Source organism: Rhipicephalus sanguineus, chromosome 1 (assembly GCF_013339695.2).
Source record: "Rhipicephalus sanguineus isolate Rsan-2018 chromosome 1, BIME_Rsan_1.4, whole genome shotgun sequence".
Lineage (NCBI taxonomy): Eukaryota > Metazoa > Arthropoda > Arachnida > Ixodida > Ixodidae > Rhipicephalus > Rhipicephalus sanguineus.
Genome location: NC_051176.1, coordinates 284377958 through 284399902, shown reverse-complemented (window position 1 = coordinate 284399902; position 21945 = coordinate 284377958). Strand labels below are relative to the sequence as shown.

The following is a 21945-nucleotide window of genomic DNA, read 5'->3' as shown; positions in this document are numbered from 1 at the left end:
TCTGGTCAGGTTGCGGCTCCTGATTAATTCCGGCATGCTTTGGATGTTCTTTCAAATGGTGCTCTTGGTAAGCTCAGGTTGATCTCAAAGTAGAGGGGAAATTTATTGACTTCTGGGCGTCGCAATTTGGAGAGCTTAAGAGCCCCTAAAATATTATTCACAGATATCAGGCTTTCGCTACAGACATCAGCATAAAGTTAAAAAAAAAAGGACGAAACTTGTCTGGCAAGAACTAAACTTACCGGTAGACTCGCATTGCCGGCACCGCTAGATCTTTAGCTAGACACTCCCAGAGAAGCAACGACCACAGGTCAAAATAAGTTTGCGCTGATAAATAGAAATAGCCCCATTTACTTTAATGATACAGAAAGCTCTGTAGCGCATGGTGTAAAATTAAAAGATTGCGTATGGTTTCAACTCGCCCTCATTTCCGTAACTGAGTATTATTTTTTTATTCGGGATCATCTCCAAGTGAGAGACTAGCGTTTAGTAGGGGCTATTGGCAGGCATGCGCAATCTTTGAACTCTTGAGTCCACGCGCTCCTGTGTCGCAGGTCATATTGAGCGCGACTGTACATACATGAAGATAGCTTTAAGGGCGGCATAACCAAGTTATGATGCTAAATTATGTCGCAATAGCGGCGCAAGCAGAAATTTCGTGGACTTTTTGCGCTGCAGTTGACACGATGATATGTACGCAATATGTGACCAACAAAGGCAGCAGCCCATCAAACTTTATAAAAGAATGAAGGCACATCACGTTGATGAACGCCTCTCACAGCGACAAGTGAAATACTATTAAACTCAATCCCATAACTTCTTTGCAGAGCTCAGATCGCCCAGCCAAACGCTTGAACAATTGGCAGGAAAGAGTAAATGAGATGAACAGTAAGGGGCTAGTTTTTCAAAATCATATATGCGAAGGTGGAACACCCCTGACAGCCGATTTCTTGTTTGTGACATTTATGTTGTAATAAGTAGGTCTATGTCTTGTAATCACGGAATGACACCGTAAATCCTCCAACGTGATGTCTAAATAATCCTAGCAGCGTTAATTGTGGTCATTTTAGTGTAGGTTCAAAACGCGCGCCGAAAGAGGATAAGAAACTAGCGCCGCGCCGCGGCGGTCGCGCCTCGGGGCACGCGTGATGACGTGCGCTCAGTATTGGGTGACGTCAGCCACGCGCTTGTTGAACTGGCAGTTGGAGAACACACACACGGAGAGCTCACCCTGCCTGCCGACACGTACCGAAGAAGGAGAAGGTGGGAGAGCAAACATGCTTCGCAATATACCACAGTGCATGCACCGCGCATATTTCTGTCTGTGACGTCGACAACACTTGCTTTACTTCTGCAACGTCACAAGGGGCCTACGTCTACGTCATACTAGTGGTTATGTTGATAGGAGTTCAAAATTCAGATGAGCACTCAGGCTTACTTTAAAACCAAATTAAAATATCTTAAAGGCAACGCTCGTCACTCATAATCGGTCAGAAGTGCCCCCGCATGCAGGACTATCAAACAACACAAGCATCTCGAGTTTCCACATTCGGTGTCAGGGGTCCTTTAAGCTTCACTGTTACCATGCCTTCGCGAGGCGAGCTTATTCACTGCCAGAGCAGGCCTCCTCAAGTGAACGCACCATGTTCACCCGAGGAATCCCGCCTACCTTCTTGTGAAAGAAGGTAAGGCGTGCAAACAATGACACCAGAGGAGAGAACCACGCAAACAACACTTACTCTCCTTCACGATGAACACCTGCCAAATTTCTGTCGCCCTTTTCTTGTCTCTTCTCTTTCTATTTTGCTTCGTGCATTGTGGGCTCGGCAATGGATGAAGAACCTGATGCATGGTCTGTGCTCAGTCACGTTCCAAGGAACGCTTTTTACGTAGACGCTCTCTTTCCCAGCGCGTCTCCCTCGAGAGGGAGTCCTGTCGTGGTAGCTTAGCAGGCTGACGTGTTGAGCTGCTAAGCTATTCGCCGCGAGATCGGGCTACAGGTGGCAGCACCGTCGCCGCGCTAGTGTGGATAGGTGGTTGTCGGCGCGTATTCGCAATGCCCACGAACTATAGGTGGCGCGCCGTGCTTTTCAAGATGGCGCCAGGAGGAGGGTCCATCCGCTTGTTAGCATAGGAACAGATAGGACGTGCGGACGTACGGACCGTGCCACTTTCACCGGATGAAGTCATGAGCTGCGCTGAAATGGATATGAGACTAAAATACTTTCCCAAACCATGGAAAGTGCTAAGTACTCGCCACCTAATTATTTGCTGCGAAGTGAAAGGTTATATTTCAGCTCCGTTACCGTGCATAACCATGCTTTGCGATATCCTGTGCGTGCTACATAAACCTGTATGAACTAGAACTGACGTATGAGCTGAACGGCACTCCGAAGTAGTACGTACCGAGCCTGCCTGACGGATTTGCCGCAGTAGTAGGCCGCCAGCGAGTAGCGTCATCGCTGCTGCGCGTGATGATGGCTTGCAAACATAAATGTGTTCTGTGATAATACCCCGTCGTCATTACTTGCGCAGTAGGAAACGCGGAGTTACGTCTTCAACGGAACACAAGCATTTAACATGCCATTCAGTAGCGCTTGTGTCACAGCCATGCTGAGACTCTAGCCGTTTGAAGTTACTTCACTCGCATGTTGCAGGTTCGATCAGCACGATAGAAATGTACTCTAAAAGAACTTGTTGTTGGGCTAGTTGGTAGATCATTTTCAAAACTTAATTAGAGCGCAACCACACGACACATTCACACACCCACACAACCACACACCCAGACATCAACATCGCTTGCAGTGTGCTGCCAACCGCGCTGTGCGTGGTTGATGGGTGGGTGTGTGGGTGGGTGTGTGAATGTGTCGTGAGGTTGCGCTCTAATTAAGTTTTGAAAAGCACGATCGAAACATGAATATCGAAAAGAATGCACACGTATGCTTTTCGCAACGTTGAAGTAGTTCTCCGAGAAGCGTGGATTGTGGCCGTGGCTGCACGTTCCATCGCTCTAACCATTTCGCTTCGCTGGTCGAGCTCGATCGTGTTGGCGGCATGCGGGCCTCCATAATACCCACAATAATTGTGATACATGCAATGCACAAGAGGAACTATGCTTTTATTATGATCTCGCTCAAGGATGTTATACGTTAAATACAATCAAAGTGACTTACCAGCGTGAAAGAACATTAACGCACGAGGGGGCGTGAAGTGCAACTCGCTCCTCGTGAGTTAGCAGCTGGTGGTTCATCGTCGCTGTCACTCTCGGTGCTTCCACAGTCTTCTACGTCCAGTGAAAAATCCTCGTCGTCAAGATGGTTTCTTTCAGCATCACTGCTGAAAGCAATCTGAAGAATTTCCTCCGCCGAACGACTTCGACCACTCCGCGTCACCAACGTCTGGGCGCGGAGAACGTCTTGCTCTCAGACCGGTCAACAAGCAAATCGCTTGCAGTGTGCTGCCACCTATCAACAAACGTACAAAAACAAGCGGTGCAGCGGTGGCTATGAAACCCAACACACTGGCGAAGGACGGCGTGGATGTAAAGCGTTCGCTCCACGAAAGGCGTCGAGCAGACGCGTCCTCGAATGATTGAAACGTCGCTCGCACGATTCGTAACAGCGCTTTGCTGACAAAGGATAGGGGCCATATTTTAATGTATCGACAACTTGAGATCGCTCAGTTACACATGACACATCGCGAGCCCGCGCGACCTCCCTCCCGCGTACGGTGTTATGGGACTCATGCACTACAAGAAACACTGACCAATTATATATGCAGGTAAAACAGGGTGAGCTTCAACTGAATATGTCAGACGATGACATTTAACTTACCTACGTGGCTACAGAAAGCCTCGCGAAGCTGATAGTATGTGTACACTGTGGGCTAGCATTGAAAGCGCGAGTTGCCACGTATTTTTACGAAAACTTCGCGTCTCGCAAGAACGAATCAGATTTCTCGTGTCACGGAGTGCCCGGTTTGTTCACTGATGCAGGGAACATGCAAAGTCGTAGTGTTCCTTTCTTGCCAACGCGTTAACACTGAAGCTAGCACAGCTGAACAAGGGAGCGACTGCATAGTGCCGCCATTTTGTCGTCTACTAACCCTCCTCGAGAGGACGCTCCTGAATTCCGCTCGGTGGCGCGACAGTCTATGGGCATTGCGAATACAAACGCGCACAACAGCGCTTCGTTGTGAGCGGTTTGACCGGATTTGCGGCAAACAAAATGCGTTGACTGCAGCTTTCTGGTAATGTCTGCGCTCTTCATTCCCGAATTAATGCACGAAGCGCGCCGAACGTTACTATTACTTGTGAGAGAAGCGCATTCTGCCAACGAACGGGTTGCTCGCCTTCGGCAACAGTCGGCGTTTTCGCAATGGATGACGTTTTCTTGTTGTTTTATTTGTACATGTTTAGCTTGTGTTCCACGTACTACGCACTGCTGTAGTGCGACTCAATTAAGTATTTACTTCTTGTTCATCTGGACAGCCCCAACAAAAATAAAGCCCGTATTCCTCCACAATGAGTTCAAATAGCACTATGTGCACTGAGTGATCAAATATTCATCCCCATTTCTTATTTAGTTCTCCACGAAATGTAGGACAGTTGATAGGTTTACTGAGGAAAGCCTGACAGCGCTTTAATGCTACGGAGACGTTTAACACGCACACGCTTGTTTTTATTCCAGTAACAGTACACAAAGGTAACTGTACAGCACGGAAGTTTCTCCGATTGATTACTTGCACGACAGTAATGGAACTTTGGCCCGGTTATTTCACGAGACCAAAGTACGTTTTTTCATGCGAATAATGTCCGCTGCCTTCCGTCAATCTACCATAACAGCGAAACACAAGCGCTCAAGATAACGTAAAAGAAAAAAAGATGTGGCTTCGCGTGAAATTACTACGACATAAATGTGAAGTACGCCGTTTGGTTTAATTTTGACCATCAGGGCTCTTTAACGCGTACCTTAATCTAAGTAAATGGGTGTCTTTGTATATATTTCGCCACAAGTTATATTTGCGCAAGGCAACTCAGTTTTGCGATTTCCGTGTCATTCCATTTTCTGTTTTGTTTAGGGGACAATTTAAGTACCGAAGTGTCGGACGTGACTTTACATAAATATTTCTCTGCAGTGGGACCAGGACCGTACACAACTAAAACTCGTCGCGTAACCTATGAATGACAGTCCTCAAGTTTACACCTAACCTAACCGCAACGCGCAAGTGCATGAGAGCCTTTTTTTTTTACCACCGAGCCGTTAAAAGGCTATATTCACATGAGATTTAATACTTCTCAGCTTTAGGACAACGCCAAGTGCACTTTGTAAAGCGCTTGGATCACAGAGCGGCACCTACACTGATATGACTCGTGAACGGACGGTACGACGACCACACACAGCACTGTCGACAAGTGCACTCAGTGATCTTATTACAGTACATATACAGCCGGTCAAGGCCAAATGTTTCTTTACATCGTGTCAGGTATACCTACGAGCGCTCAAAGTTGCACTAACGCAACGAAACAAACCGCCTTTTGAGGACCTGCATGACGTACGCGTACATGCAAACACAACGTGGCTAGCAGACGACGCATGGAGAAATCCACACTAGGTGCGGTTCAGCTAGAAGCCGCCAGGCGGCGACTCCGCTCTAGGGAACCAGCGCTGGAGTTTCCGCGGTGTGGGCAGTGCTGCCCTGGCGGACAAAGCGCGCATACTCCAGCCGCTCCCGCGGACGGCAGTCAGGTAGTCAGGCGAGCACAGTATGTTCTGCTCTTCTTCTCCTGTCTAGTGGCGTCGGGCTGGTTTCTAAATCGAATTGCGCGTGTCTGCTAGATTTATTCGATAGTGAGGGCCACCAGTGGAAACCGGAGCCAACGAGCAGAATTTAATAGGTGTTTTGTCGTAAATAAAACATACATGTTATGCAGCATGCAGCATATGTAACAATCTTTTCATCTGACCACCACCAAGCTCCTTCTGATGCCACCGCGTGCAGTGAATATGATACGATGGGCAGGTAGTCTACATTATTTGCAAACAGTTACGCAGAAGGAAAGCTGTCTGTCTACGAGTTGCGTACGGGGGCACGTTCGCCGAAGCCGCTGAACTGTTATGAGAAATACGCACCACGATGGATGCCTCCGTTGAACTTCACTTGTGCTACAGACAGAGTTGTTATCACGAACAAAGCAGCGGACTACTCGAAGCTTAGCTTTCTGGAGTCAGCCGATACGGTAAAGCTTCTTTGTGCATTGGCTCCCGCGGCGAAGTGACATCACAATTTATGCCTCGCTAGGGTCAAATGTCTTGGATTTTTACTCGCCGTTTAATTCGCCTAACGTACTGTGTTAGTTTTTTCGCTTGCCTGTGTCTGCTTAGAATAAACGTGTTTGATCAACATCGACAATTGCTGGGGTTTTTCGTGCCAAACAAGGTATGATTATGAGGCACGCCGTAGTGTGGGAATCATGACAAATTTTGACCGCTTGGGGTTCTTTAATGTGCACATAAATCTCAGTACGCGGGCGTTCTTTGTATTTCAACCCCATCGAAATGCGACCACCGTGGCCGGCATTCTATCCCGCGCCCTCGAGCATAACAGCGCGACACCATACATGCTATGCTAGCACGGTGGTTTGCTTGATCAACGTCCGCGTGCATACATACCGCGGGCTTGGCATACATACCACGGCAGAAAAACGTTGAAGCAGCTACCCCTTGCCTCTTACTTTTTTTTTACTGCAGTAGTGGGCAGCTGGTATCGACGCAGCACGTACTTATCAATGGAGGCTTGTGAGCCTGCACTAGCTTGACACAAATCCCAGGACGCAACCAGAAAACGGTGACGACGGAGTCGCCACCACGGCACAGCACTCTCTTTGACGCCGTATGCACAGACGTAGTCTGCTTTGCAGGGCTTCACTCCGTTTTCCAGTGCTTTCCTGAGAAAGTAGCCTTCAGACAAAGTTATTTTTTTTTTCTAAATCATAGAGCAGCATTACTGGTGCAATGGCTGCTCGAGCTGTTCGCGCCAAAATGAAGCACGGGAACGGCGCAGGCGCGTGCGCTCACCGCGGTACAGTGCGGCCGGTCGTCTGAGCGGGAGCGGCATGACCTCTGAGATTAGCCGGCGGCGCGGAGGCCATGCGAGCGGCTGAGTTGTGTCGCGACTCCCCACCAGGCGCCCTTTTTCGGCGCGCCACCTATCCAGTGCTGGTCTCCCTCTCGCGTTCGGTTCCCGGCCACGGCGGCCGCATTCCGATGGGGGCGAAATGCAATAACACCCGTGTACTTGCATTTATGTGCACGTTAAAGAACCCCTCGTGGTCAGAATTATCCGCAGACCCCACTACGGCGTGCCTCACAATCATATCGTGGTCTTGACACGTAAAACACCATAAATTATTATTATTATTATTATTATTATTATTATTATTATTATTATTATTATTATTATTATTATTATTATTATTATTATTATTATTATTATCGAGAGGGAGGGCACGTGAGCTTTTGTTTCAAATTTTGACAGTTTTCGCGCCGCGCAGGCGCGTCATATATTGCGCACACGATCGCCGCCAACCCATCTACGCGACGCGCTTCTGCATTCGCGATGCCCAAACCTGGGGGAGTGCCATCTTTTAAAATTAACGAATAAGTCCTGAAGCTTTAGGTGCCAAAAAACGATATGATCACGAGGTAAGCCATAGTAGGGTACTGCGGATTAATTTTGATCAACTGACGCTCTTCAACGTGCACCTACACATCTAAGTACACGGGCAGTTTCACACTTAGCTCTCGTCGAAATGCGGCAGCCGTGGCCGGGAATCCAACTCGCATTCTCGTGCTTAGCGTCACTACTTGAAGGAAAACAGTGGACAGGACACGAGAAGGGACACGCAGCGATGATGTGTCCTGGGGGGCGATCGGTGATCTGTTCGTTCCGCTTGTTCGTTCTCCTGGGGAAGAACAAGCGCGCTGATTGGCTGAAGCGGGAGATGTCACTCAAGGCCGGGGGGTGTCGCCATTTTTTTTTTGGTGACGTCATATCGCGGCATAACGAGTGGGGTGATCGGAGATCTCTGTTCTGCGCCTTTCGTTCTGCACCCATTCTGGCGGCGTACGCGATTGGCCGAAGCCGGAAAAAAACACGTCTCTGAGGGGCGTAGCTATTTTTCTTTTTGCTTGGTCTTTTATTTTTTGGTGACGTCATACCGCGTCATAACGAGCATGTCGTCTGCTAGAAACGAACGGAGCGCGAGACCGTTCGCACGCGTTCTCTCGAGCGAACAAACGGCTTCGCACGGCATGATGCGGCGGTTGCGGCTGCCGCAACAGCTAATTTTGAGAAAATGGCGCTTGCGACGTGTGCTTCTCTTGCGGTTGGAGGTGCGAGATGCGTTTGTAGACATGAGCGAGTGCGGCGTCGCTTTCTGTTCTCGAAACGAACAGTGCGATCAAAATGAACGGGCCTGCCTGTGGTCTTACGCGCAGGGACTTCTTAGTTCAAAAGCGTTACCAGCTACTGCCACGTGTCGTCCCGGTCCTCACTCGTGAACGACGGCCCCAGTGGGCACGACGGCGTAGGTATCTGTGGGTGCTCTTTTATGAAAGTCAGCAGAAGCTTCTTTTGACGATTCGACACCCGGGAGCCAAGCCAGACATTCCGGTGGGACGACATCTTGAAAAACTGCGCCAACCGCTACTTTTCTCTTTTTTTTTCGCGTGCGCGACTTCACATAGCGAGCACGTTAGAAAAACTAACACCAATAAATATCAGCGCTCAAATCTATTGCTGTTTCAGAAACTGTTTGAGCTTGAAAAGAAAAACAATATCTTTTCGTATAACAACTGTATTTATTAGAAGGCGAGAAACACTTCGTTTTGAAATATACGGTCCCCTTGCCGAGGACTAACGATGCGCGTCTACTTCCGGAAAGCTCGCCGCTCACCGCTTGACGATTGGCTGTCCTCTTCCTCTCGGCGGAAGAGGGCTGCGGACCGCCCACTTTTGTGACGTAACACCGCCAGAACGAACGCGGAACGAACAGAGATCTCCGATACCCCCCCCCCCCCCCCCAACTGAGCACTGCATGTACACATGCCTAATGTGTACATGAAGTGTTCAGGCCGTCCCTGTTTTCTCTTTCTATTTGAATGTGATGGAGAGGTGGGCTAGTTGGCACTCATCATCATGAGCTCATCTTATGTCCACAGCAGGACGAAGGCCCCTTCCAATGATCTCCAACCCACCCTGTCCTGCGCGAGCGGATTCCATTTTATGCCTGCACATTTCTTGATTTCGCCGCTCCACCTAACCCTCTGTCCTTCTAGGTCGCGCTTCCCATCTCTTCGTATCACTTCCGTCGTTCTAAGTGACCATCGGTTATCTGTCCTTGTAAAGTGTCAGCCATTTTAACTGCGTTATGTAGTTGCGCAGTATTCTGTGAATTATGAGCCATTCGTCTCCGAAAGTGTGAACTATGTTTTAACGGACAATTTCAAGTACTTTCATGCATTTATGAAACTGTATCCGTTAATATGTGCTTGTGGAAAATCGCGCGTGTTGCTGAACTATTTTAAAGAGATCACCGTTATGTGCCACGAGCTGGGGCTGAATTCACAATGGTTTTCTTTCGCCCTCTCGTGGCCATCTTCTTTTACGAACAGTATTGGCATATGACGGCTCGCTCTGATTATAAGACGTTCGTGGGAGAGGGGAGAGGGGGGGGGGGGGGCATGGATTACATTAGACAACCTGGGGATCTTTAACGAACGTTCTTGCATTACATTCCTATCGAAATATGGCCACCAAGGCCTGGAGTAATGCGCGGGGTACTATTTTTTGTGGTTTCTTGGTCTGGTGCGTAGAAGTGTATATGTGTCCATGCTCTCACCTGTACGTGTACTCGGTGCTGTTCGGCACTTCTGTCGCCCCTTTTCTCTCTCTCCTTCTCCATGAGACGAGGTGTACCAAAAATGAGCTGGTGTTACTATCAACTGGTGTCACAAAAAAAAAAAGTCACAGTTTCGCCGCAAGGGCGAAGCAATGAATGCGATAGCAAGGAACTAATGCTATACGAAGTGATGCTCGCCAATGGATACTCTCAGTTTGAACATCGCTTCTGTTGCAAAGGCGGCCGAAGCAGCGAAGGAAACTAGCGTGCTTCAAGTGTCGAGCTGTGACACTTGATAGTTCGCGCTCATTTTCTGTTTGTTCGTTTAGCGGCGTCCCTTGAAATCGAGTGACTTTCGTACGCTCCGTAACATGAGCGCGGACATCACGGTGAAAGCGTGAAACATCCCTCTTCCCCTCACCACGAGAAAACCGCGCGAGGAGACGGCGGAAGGGCAAGGTTCTCCCATGCGCAAATATCAGAAGAAGCGAGCGAGCTCGCCGACGACTTTTAAATGCGCCCGTCGGGCTTCTAGCGCCATCTCGCTGGTAATGAAGAAACGCTTATTATCGCCTGCTGTCTCCGAGTCCGTCCAGCGCTAAAGGGTGTGTATATAACGCTCGCCGTTAGCTACGTGGAGGATCTGCGTTTCGTGGCGTAGTGGATAGCGCCGCTCGCTGCGGAACAAGAGGTCCCTGGTTCGATTCCGCGCTTCGGAAGCACTTTTCTGAATTATTTTTCTTTGGGGCTTTTATATGTATATACATACTTATACATATACGGTGCATGACGGCGGCGACGGCAAAATCCAGCCGAGACTGTCCATATAATTGCTATCGCAATAAAAAAGAAGAAAAAAAAGAGGGGCAGCTACGCAGTAGTGGTGCGAAGACTGAGGAAACTGGTGGCCTTCCCTCTCCTCCTCACCCTCACTACCCTTTCTCACCCCCTTGCTTTAATATACTATACAAGGCTATGCTATGCTTTACCCTCTCCCCTTCTCCTCGCCCTCAGTTCCCTTTCCCGTCCCCTTGATATACATGGCTATGCTATGCTTCACCCTCTCCCATCCTCCTCTCCCTGCTCCTCACTTCCTTTTCCCACCTCCTTGCTATACTGTACTATATGTTGCTATGGTATGCTTTCTCTCTGTCTTCCTCTTTCGGTCGCGGGATCGAATCCCGGCCACGGCGGCTGCATTTTCGATGGAGGCGAAAACGTTTGAGGCTCGGGTTAGGGTGGCTCCCGGGTACTTATATTTAGGTGCACGTTAAAGAACCCTAGGTGGTCGAAATTTCCGGAGCCCTCCAGTACGGCGTCTCTCATAATCATATCGTGGTTTTGGGACGTTAAACCTAGGTATTATTAATTAATTAATTATTTGATTACTTATTTCTCTTCCTCTTTCTTTCTTTCTTTCTTTCTTTCTTTCTTTCTTTCTTTCTTTCTTTCTTTCTTTCTTTCTTTCTCTCTCTCTCTCTGTACTCGCTCTCTCGCCCATCCGAGTTATTGCATCCCGCAACGGAAGCAGAAGATTAAGGAGAGGACGAGGAGAGCGCGTGCCGGCCGCGTTATTGCGTTCATGATGATGGTAGTCTGTTTGCGACTAATGGAGTTTCTCCGAGCGTAAGCAGCTCCACTTAAACAAAAAAAAAAAAAAACACATTGCCTTGCTTGAAGCTAGTGACTTTATACCTATCACGATATCACACTACAGGTGCAATTGAAGATTAAAAAAACATACTCCTCCTCTTTATTTGTGCAATGACACCGCATACGCTAAGGTGCCTCTATTAAGCCCTGCTCGTGGGTATGTAAGATGCGCAACCTTAGGTGCGAATATAGTCACCCATTTTGCCTTATAAGCGTGAAGTTCACTGTTAGGCGCATGATCAAAGAATCACTTTGGCCTATTTTGAGAATTTCTAAGTGAAAATAAATCAATTGCAAAGTTACCTACTTTTTGTTTACACAATTTACGCGCATTTGGTGCACAGTGATTATTTCTGGTAAGCGCTATTTTTCAAGTTAACTACTTGCCAACAGGTAGGGAAGTAATCGATCGCAATGAATATTGTATGTGTAGTGTAATACTCTATCTGGTTCCAAAACTGAAAACCACGAGAAGGACATATGTGCTTGCTTACAAAGTAGTTTTGAAGTCTTGATCACAAAAAAAAATTTGCCTACATTTTGATCATATAGTTTGAGAGGCGATTACAAAAATTAAAATGAAAAAAAAAACATTTAAATATTATGTTTGTCCTTTTCTACCTACCGGATTCGTTCAATGCTTGTATATCATTTCTGATGCAAAATAAGTTGATCTGCTAATGAGCGAATTTTTCGCATTCCTTTCACCCTCTCCGAGCAATTAATTTTGTAGATCTTATTTTTCAAGGTGAATGCCATCCAACTTAGTCAGCCTGCGGTTAGTTCTACATAGTGAACATACAGTACTCATTGTTCCCGATGCACTTCGAATGTAAGTTGAAAATGGAGTTCATAGCTGCACTGTTGTTTCATGTATGTCCGCAAGCTTCCTATATTGACCGCAAGCTTCGCGAAAGCTTTGACCGCAAGCTTCCGTATAAAAACGCAAACGTCTTGAAGTGAACTGATTCTCATTGCACAAGCCAAACGTCTATTACACTTTTGTTTCTCGGTATGTTCATTTACTTCTATACCGCGTCATTGATGTCCGGCTAAAGCGCTCCGCATAAAACCCCGCAAAAGATCCTGTGACTGACCTTGGCGTCTTCGGTGATGGGGACGAGCTTTCCGAGCTGCTCGGAGCCGAGGGCATGATGCGCGCGTGCGTTGCTGGGCCAGGTTTCTTCAATGCGGAGCTGGACGCCCGCTAACACGGCTGCCTCCTCTTTGGAGCACAACAGGTCACCGTTCACCACCAAGTCTCGCAGCTGCGCAGAGGACAAAGACAACGTCAACCAACGGCATACCTTGTCCCAACTGACGTCACTGGACACTCTCCGCCTTCCCTTCACATAGGATATGTCCCGCTCTCCTGAAAGCGAAAAAAAAAAGTCACAATAACGTCCATGATTGTCACTCAGGTACGACCTAGCGGTGCCATTTCGTTCAAGCAGTAGATAACTGGGTTTGCTAGCTTTGTCTGCTCAGGCTGACAACAACAACAGGTGACAGGAGGGCGACGCTACAATGTACCTGATTAGAGCAGTCGCAAGCGCTTTCTTATACGACATCGGAAAATCTCGCTTTTCGCCGCGAAAGCTCCTCTGCCTCCCGAGGCTTTCACAGCGTTCGGAGTCGAACGCTAGGGCTTTCATCACAACGGATTGTCACAGCAGAGCCCGCACGAACTGGGCACACCAACAAAGTTGGTGCTGCAGGCACCACCTTGGGCCCCTCGTAGACGTAGACGTAGGCGGCCTCATTACCACCAGCGGGCCTCAAAGGAGTCGCGGACGGTGCGCAAGTCCCACATGCACTGTCACGCGCAGCCGCACGCGGGACCGATTAGTCGACGCGCCGCGGGTAATCGCCGGCGTGGCAGCAATTAAGAGGGTCCGCCGGACCTCAAATAACACTCGTCCTAGGACCCAACCCTTCGACGCCCCCCTTGCAGCGCCTTTAGGGAACCCATCGCACCTGCGGCACGTCCGAGAGTCCGGCCCGTGGGTCCGGGCGCTGGCATTGACCTTCGGCCGGAGTGTGCTCCAATTTGGAGCACTGCCGGCGGCCCCAGCTGTGCGGCGTTCCTTAATCATCGCCCGGAAAGAGCCTCCCTTTTCTGAACTCGGCCGCCGGGGGAACAAACGGACAGCGCGTCGTTGCTCGGGCTTAGCGTGCCAGGACCTTGGCCTGCGAGCGCACGTGAGAATGAAAGCGTGCTGGAATTGGGCCAACAAAAGCTCACCTCCGCCTGTACTACTGTGCGAAGAAGACAGCGCGGGCCGCCGCTGGGGCCAGCCCCGATTGGGCCTGCTGGGCCTTTGAGAGCCCAGAATGTTGTCACAACAAACATACCGGCGGGTACGTTCTTGCCGAAAGCTGTATATAGGGTTACTAATTACGAACATTTAAGCCGCTCATGTCACTCGAAATTGCTCCGTACGAATCGCACACAACTTTCATGCTCGCTTCCCTGCCGAGACAACAAAGCCGAAAGCCTCCCCCGAAATCTTCGTAAACTTGAAATTACTCCGCAGTCGCGAAATCCTGGCTGCGGCCACCTCCAAAACAGCTTAACTCTTCGGCCCAAGAGAAACGTAGCCCAAAGCAGGCGAGGCGCATGCAGGCGAAAACGGGAACGTGTAAGGGCTCAATGCGGAGCATAGCAAACAAAATGAGTCTGTGCGAAGAGTTCGGACCAGGACTTTCGGAGAGAAGTAGCTTGTGCGTTGAAAGAGTGACCGTTCTTATTGCCCTGCAACGTACCAGCGCATGACAAGACAGCGAGGTGTCCGTTTCTCTGTCTCTGATTGACAGTCCCTGTGTTATGCGCTGATGCGCAACAGTTTCCACCACCTGAGCGTTCGTTCGGTCATTAACTACGGGTCATGTGATGAACTCGCAAAGAAGTGACGACGTGTCGTGCCACACAATCGGATTTTCTCCGGACGTATGTCATAGACAGCGCCTAATATTTGTAAAACATCAATGCAAAACGAGTACGCAGGTCCTAGAAAGCAGAGTATAATGTTGAGCTAGTTGGTGTAAAGCTATCGAAGTTAGTGGCTCAAAAGGATACAGCTTATACCACCTTCAAAAGATCCCAAAGCATGGAGAACGTGCTACGTGGGTAGAACGGGTAGAAATTAACATTAAAACCCATAAAGCGATACAGAATAAGAAAGAATATTAAGCCAAGACGCATTCAAAGGGGAGAGCGGGGCTAACGCAGTAAGGAGGGGGGGAGGGGGGAGGGTTAGGGTGCTGTTGACGCCATGCCACTTTTGAATTGTAATATATGTCATGCATACAAAAATCAAGTGAAGTTGAGCTTGCCAGCACAGCTTCGTTATAAAAAAACAGCGCGAAAAAAAAAAAAAGAAGCACATGTAAAAAGCGTAGAGGAAAAATCGAAACAAGGCACACTTTTCGTGCTGTCTTCCCGCCATGAACCCTTATTTATTTATTTATTTATTTATTTATTTATTTATTTATTTATTTATTTATTTATTTATTTATTTGTTTGTTTATTTATTTGTGAAACCCTCAGGGTACATTTGTACATTGTAGAGGGGAGGGGCGGAAATACAGGTCAACAGCAAAATAAATATAGGATTATTTAAACATATTAAAATGGAGATCAATACACAAAGAATACACTGAAGAGCCAATCTACACCAATAACAGCTATACCCGTTGATACAATTCACGATTTCAGGTTTACTGTTAGTGCGTTCTTAAAACGCGTAGGGTCGGTGATGGTTACTAATGATGCCGGTAGATGATTCAAATCGATTGAGGTCTTAGGAAGGTGTTGTGACGAGGCACGTTCACTTTATGCACGTAATCATGGCGAGCTGAATGGTACGGTGCCGGGTGGATCCAAAGTGAGCAAAGCAATGCGTTGTGGTAATAGATTTTATGAAATAATGAAATGCGCGATTAATTTCTGAGAAGAGAGAGTAACGGGATATGGAGCATACTCTTCATTAATGTAACACTAGCAGTGCGATGATAGTTAGCCAGGATGAAGTGAGCAGCGCGATTTTGTACTGATTCGATTTCATTAATTAATGCGATATATGATGAGAATCCCAAATGGATGAGGCGTATTGCAGTTTGGGGCGGACGTAGGTCATATAGAGCAGTCGTTTTAATGGGACAGGCGCAAGCGAAAAATTTCTTTTCAAATATCGTAATGAGCGGTTAACTTTTGATGTTAGGTATTGTATGTGCTGCTTTCAAGAGAGGTCGTTCGTTATATGAACGCCTAGATAACGGTAGCTTTTAACGCATTGACAGGGGCAGTTATTTAGTGAATAAGTAGGGCAGGTTGTGTTAGAACGACAAATGCGCATCGATTTACATTTATTATGTTGAGCTCCGTGCACCAAGTGGGGCACCACTTATATATGTTATTTAAGTCAGATTGAAGGGCTCTTATGTCAGAAGCATAATTAATTTTACGATATAAACACAGTCGTCCGCGAATAAGCAAATATTTGAGGAAATGTTATTGGGTATATCGTTAATATATATTAAAAATAAAAGAGGACCTAGAACAGACCTTTCAGGAACACCTGATTAAACCGGAGCCGTGCTAGATGTGGAGTCATTAGCTACAACAAACTGAGAACGAGAAGAAAGGAGAGATTGGATCGAGCCAAGTACTCCCGGGTCAATGCTTAGTGGACTTAGTTTGTGTAGAAGCAATACACGTTTAACCCTGTCAAATGCTTTCGAAAAGTCTAGAAAGATGCAATCAGTGAAAAAACCGTTATCAAGATACACGTGTAAGTCATTAGTAAAAGTTACCAGCTGAGTCTCACAAGAAAGGGATTTGCGAAAGCCGTGTTGACTCTTTGAGAAAAAGTTGTTTCTTCCAGAAATGTAACAAGGTTAGAAAATATGATGTGCTCCATTATTTTCCATGGTGTCGAGCACGGTGTTAGAAGTATTATAGGTGGACCGACGGCGCCTCCGGAAGCGGCGAACTTTTGTCCGCGGTTTGTGGCGTCTTGTTCACAGGGCCCTAGATGGCGCTACACTACTGGTGGCTCAAGAGCGGTATCAGGCGTGGTCGCTTCGGAGCCGCGACCGCCCCTCGAAATGAATAAAAAAACTGTGCGTTCGCGCTATAACGAGCGCAAAAATAAATAAATAAATAATAGCTTCGAATAAATCGAAATTTGGACGATACAGCCGCTACCTGTTGAATATGTTGAATTTGCCACCGCGAAGGTTGGCGGTGGCAAATTCAACATATGCTTTCCTCATTCGGACAATTAAAGATATGACAGTGACGTCACGCTGAAATATGACAAAAATTAGTTCTATTTGTAGAAGTATAGTTTAGATAGTTAGAAAAAATACCGCATTAGCCGTAGTATTACAACAGAAAATGCACAGTGTCTTTGCTGTCGCGAACATTCGAAGTAATTTGCGGTCGTTGATCGCGGATTAAAAAATGTGTCACGAATACGACTGTTTAGCTGGTCGTGCATAAAATACTGAATTTTAGCGAATGCCAGCAGCTAAGTTTCAGGCACCGACGAAGGATATGAAAAAGCATCCTGGTTTGGCACTGCGAGAAGGGGAGACATTATGAATGGTGGATATATGTTTCCGATTCTTCTCTCTTGCCAACTGAGGAATATATTTCACTGTTTATGTCTCGCATAGTCACCCGAAGACAGCGTTACTACTTCGTCTTTCAAGGAACACGTCGATCGCGGTGTGCGGAGTCTTTACGAGCGTAGCCAGTCAACCGCGATGGTACACTGGTTACGGTACTCGGCTGCTGACCGAAGTTCCCTAGTTCGATCCCAGCCGCGGCGGTCGCATTTTGATGGAGGCGGCGTGCTAGAGACCCGTGTACTCTACGATGTCAGTGCATGTTAAATAACACCACATGCCGAAATTTGTGGAGCTCTGCTACGGCGTCCCTCATAATCATAACGTGGTTTCAGCACGTAAAACCCCATATATTCTCATTGTTAACAAGCGTAGCTTTCGCACAGAGAGAGAAAGACTGCAAACGCACGTAGGTGTTAAAAAAAAACGGGCCAACTCACGGCGTGGATGAACTCAAGACGATGAACTCAAAACGAACTCAATACTTCGTCGGCACGGCGTCATTAACCAGAGCCGCCTTTCGTGATGTGCTCACAAGAACGTGCCCTTTGTACACTGCTTCCCACGTCTTCGTTATGTACCTCGGCTCGAAGTGCTTCTCGCACACGTAATCAGTCGACTGCAGCACGCGGTCCTTGCGCGGAATCTCAGGGTGCAGAAAAATCGACTTTTCAGTGCAGGTCTTGTACACAGAGTTGCACCGCGGCACAAAACACTTTTTGCCCATTTCACGGCTTTCTCACTCGAATAGCATGACCTGCCATCGCACAAAAAGAATTAAACGAGGAAGCAATGTGGCGACAACTGCTTCGTCACCGTGGCTTGGTCGGAAGAGAGGCCGGCGCGCGCCGCTGTGAGCCTCTTGACTGCTCCTGCCACCTCGCGGCGTGACGGCGCGGAGGAACCGAAGTTCGACGCAGCGAGCGCACGGCGCCGGTGCTGCGTCGTTCCACCTGTACTTCTAACACCGTGGTGTCGAGTTTAGCGATGTGGGCCTGTAGTTAATGGATCATGAGTTTCGCCAGATTTGGGAATCGGAATAATTTTCGCTGTTTTCCAGTCAAGATACATGTATGATTGTGAAAAAATGCTATTTAAGATAATCGAGAAACACTCGCTGGTATTTTTCAGAAACTTTGCCGCGATTCCAACGATTCCGCAAGAAGACGTAAGCTTGAGGCTATCTATTATTTTTGTTACGCCGGTGGGGTTGAAAATTATCGGATCCATAGGTAAAAAGTTGAGCAGCGTATGAGCAGCGTACGAAGGAAACGGCATTTGCTTGCACTTCTACGGGAGGTGATGCTGTTAGATCTACATGAATGCAACATACCTTGTTTTATTTTCACAGTATTGTGTTTATTTATTTTATTCTTACGCAAAAGCTTGCCCGGTTGCGTTACACTCTACTTCGTCCGTAAAGCAAGACACGCGACCAGGACAATTTAACAGAAACGTGCTTCCTTTTTTCTTCTTATTGCGATAGCAATTGCATGGACACTCCAGGCGGATTTATGCCTTCCAAATCGATAAGATCGATTTCGGACTTTTACGGAACCTCATGGCGATGTGCGAGTGAAAGCGTGCGAGCGCAGCCGACGATCGCTACTCAAGCGGAGAGGAAACGCTCTCTCTCCGCTCGTCTTGCGATATTACTCTAGCCGATGTTAGCCATCATTCAGCCAACACTAGCCAATGTGCTAACCAGTGCTGGTGGTATGCGAGTGTAAACATTAGGCCAGTACTCCGTTCACAGCTCCTCTGAAGTCGCCGGGGAGTACGCTCTTGTTAATAGTTGCCTGTTGCGGCAACTGTACTGTCCTGTTTCTTTTTGTGTCCGTTGTATGGTAAGGTTTATTGTTGCGTCAACTGTAGTGACATGCTTTTCTTTCTGCGTCCACTGCATGGTATGGTCGTTTGCTACCGCAATTGTATTGGGCTGCTTTCTTTCTGCGGGGACTATATGACATAACTTTTCGTGACAAATGTAATCAGGGCTTAAAGTCGGGGGGGCCCAGGGAGCCCCCCCCCTTTTTTTTTTTAAGAAGCGGCTCGCCCTCGCCCCTCCCCCTCGGCAGGTCAACTGTAGCACTGCGGCACCCATTTGAGAAGCGCTTGAGTTGATTTTTTCGCAGTATTGCTTTGTTCGGGGAAATTATAACTCTCCAATGTTCCGAATAATGATTTAATGACGATTATTCGGTTGATGGGCCGTCAGAAAATAGAAAAAAAAAACAGTATCGTCGTTGCATGCAATTCACTGAGAGACGGCACACCACTGGTCACCACCGTGTTCGACTAAGCTTCTTGGCACAGCATACTGTTTCACGAGGTACTTGAGCGTCAAGCTACCTGCTCGTGAATCAGTGAAAGTTCACCTTGGTCTCTTTAGGTCACCAGTCAATTTTCATTCGTTTAGTTGTGCATTAAAAGTCAGGTGTAACGCCAAAGACGCATGTATTTTGCCTGCTTTTTTTAGGCGAGGAGGTGTGAAAATAAAACATAACATTGTCGTGCCTGAGGTTCTCAATGCAGCGAGTCAACTAATGTTATTCGATATACAGGGTGTTCAAAATTAAGCTTAATAGTTCTCTTAAAATTCAGCACTGGGAGGTACGTGAAAACTACCTTTGCAGATAAGTTCTTTATCCAGGGGGACACAGCCACCTAATTAACCAAGATTGAATAATGAACTTTTTATTGAGTGAAGCAAGCGGTCATGTTTGTATTGAAAAGTTGGAGGCAGTCGCGTTTCTACACAGTTCCACTTGGAAGAATTCTTCTAGCGTGTTTGTGCCCCGAGATATCCGTTGCAAAGTTTAACTGCGCTTTGCATATATTACGCGTGCAAGGCAGTGAGCACTGGCGCAAAGCTCCTCCCATATGTGCCGCGGCAGTTGCGTGCGGCGTTTAATCTGACAAAGGGCCCCGCCACGGTGGTCTAGTGGTTATGGCGCTCGACTGCTGACCCGAAGGTCGCGGGATCAAATCCTGGCCGCGGCGGCTGCATTTTCGATGGAGGCGAAAATGTTCCAGGCCCGGGTACTTAGATTTAGGTACACGTTAAAGAACCCCAGGTGGTCGAAATTTCCGGAGCCCTCCACTACGGCGTCTCTCATAATCATATCATGGTTTTGGAACGTTAAACCCCAGATATTATTATTAATCTGACAAAGGGCCGAAGGCATAGGCAAAGATGATAACGGCCACCCTTTTGCTACCGGCTAGTGATAGCAAGCAACGACTGCTCGTCACATCGGGGAGGAGCTTTGCGCCAGTGCTCACTGCCTTGGATGCTTAATCATGCAAACCGCAATTAAACTTTGCAGCAGCCAGTATATATATACACGCTATACAGGTCGCCGCCTTACGAGGGCCCCCCTCCAACGAAGGGAGACTTTAAGCCCTGATTGTAATAGCCTAGTCAGGCGCGCGTGCGTGTCAGCGTGTGTGCGTGCGTTCACGCACGCACGTACGTACTTAAGCACGCTCGCTTTTCTCTCAGGTATAGCTAAACATTACCCGCCACGGTGGTCTGTCGGTACAGTGCTCTTCTGCTGACCCGAAGGTCGCGGGATCGAATCCTGGCCGCGGCGGTCGCATTTAGATGGAGGCGAAACGCTAGAGGCCTGTGTACTTAGATTGAGGCGCACGTTAAAGAACACTAGATGGTCAAAATTTTTAGAGCCCTCCACTACGGCGTTCCTCATGATAATAACGTGATTTTGGGACGTGAAACTCCAACAATTATAGGCAAACATTGCTGACGCACTAAAATAATCCGCATACTGAACTCCTGAGCACTTTTTTCTAACCTCCGCGTGCATGCTAACATGCAATGTGTGACTCCCCAACTGCGACAGCGCATGCAAGCTTCTGGCGTGATAACTAGGCCTCTCTTCTCAGCGGCGCCGCCAGCACCACGGGCGCGCGCGTGTATCCGAGCGAGCTCGACCTTTCCTTCTCGTTGGACGAAAAGAGGCAAACGTAAGTTGGAGTTGAGCAGCGGATGCAGCTCTGGCGTTGAGTCCACTCACCGGCCGAGGCGGCGCTGCAGCCGACGGCGGCCGGAGATCCAACAACCCGAGCTTGGCACGTCACATCACGGCCGCACCGGACAAGCCCCGCGGTTTTGTGGACGGGTTTACGCCGACCGATTACAGCCCCCGAGCCGCGGGCGCGAACCGACGTGGGGGCTGCCCGCGACACGCGAGTGTGCGCCCGTACAACGTGGACGGGCAATGAGCCATGCCCGGCGGAGCGCCGAGTCCACCTAACAATAGGCTTGGAACCGTGCAGGCCTGTGGGAAAAGCACCGGCATGCAGCTGGCCCTCTTGGGCGATGCATTGCGCACACGCGGACGTGAGCCAGATCGATCGAGGCGGCTCAGCTGCACTTGGCGCCGCAGTGCATGTTACGATCCTGTGGCGAGTCCAGGTGCAGCTTCGGCCAGCCAACCTTAAGACGTGGGAAGAAATTTCGCTAGGCGCCGCCTGATCGTCCACTTTATGTACGTAGGACCAGAGGAAACGAGCGCTAACAGATTGCAAGCGCGAGTTTAAGCAACCCTGCATCAAAGTACTACGTACGTGGCGATTAAAGATGACCTCGTGAGAGACACTTTTTCATAGCGAGGCTGTTTAAGCCGGAGGTTAGGCCGTTCACCGTGTGCGCAGAAAAACCTCGCCGAGCGATGACGTCACCATGCGTCGCCTAGCAACGCCTTGGAGGAAGGGAAGGAGGAGGAGAGAAGTGG

General features: G+C 48.3%; 1 protein-coding gene across 1 annotated transcript in view; it reads right to left on the bottom strand.

The window, feature by feature from the left end:
* Nucleotides 1-21945, bottom strand: part of LOC119379154 (1-phosphatidylinositol 4,5-bisphosphate phosphodiesterase epsilon-1) — a 187872-nt gene that overhangs the window by 119501 nt on the left and 46426 nt on the right. The window contains exon 5 of the mRNA XM_037648352.2: nucleotides 12652-12822. Within this exon, the coding sequence (XP_037504280.1) occupies nucleotides 12652-12822 (171 nt within the window). The remainder of the gene's footprint in view (nucleotides 1-12651; nucleotides 12823-21945) is intronic.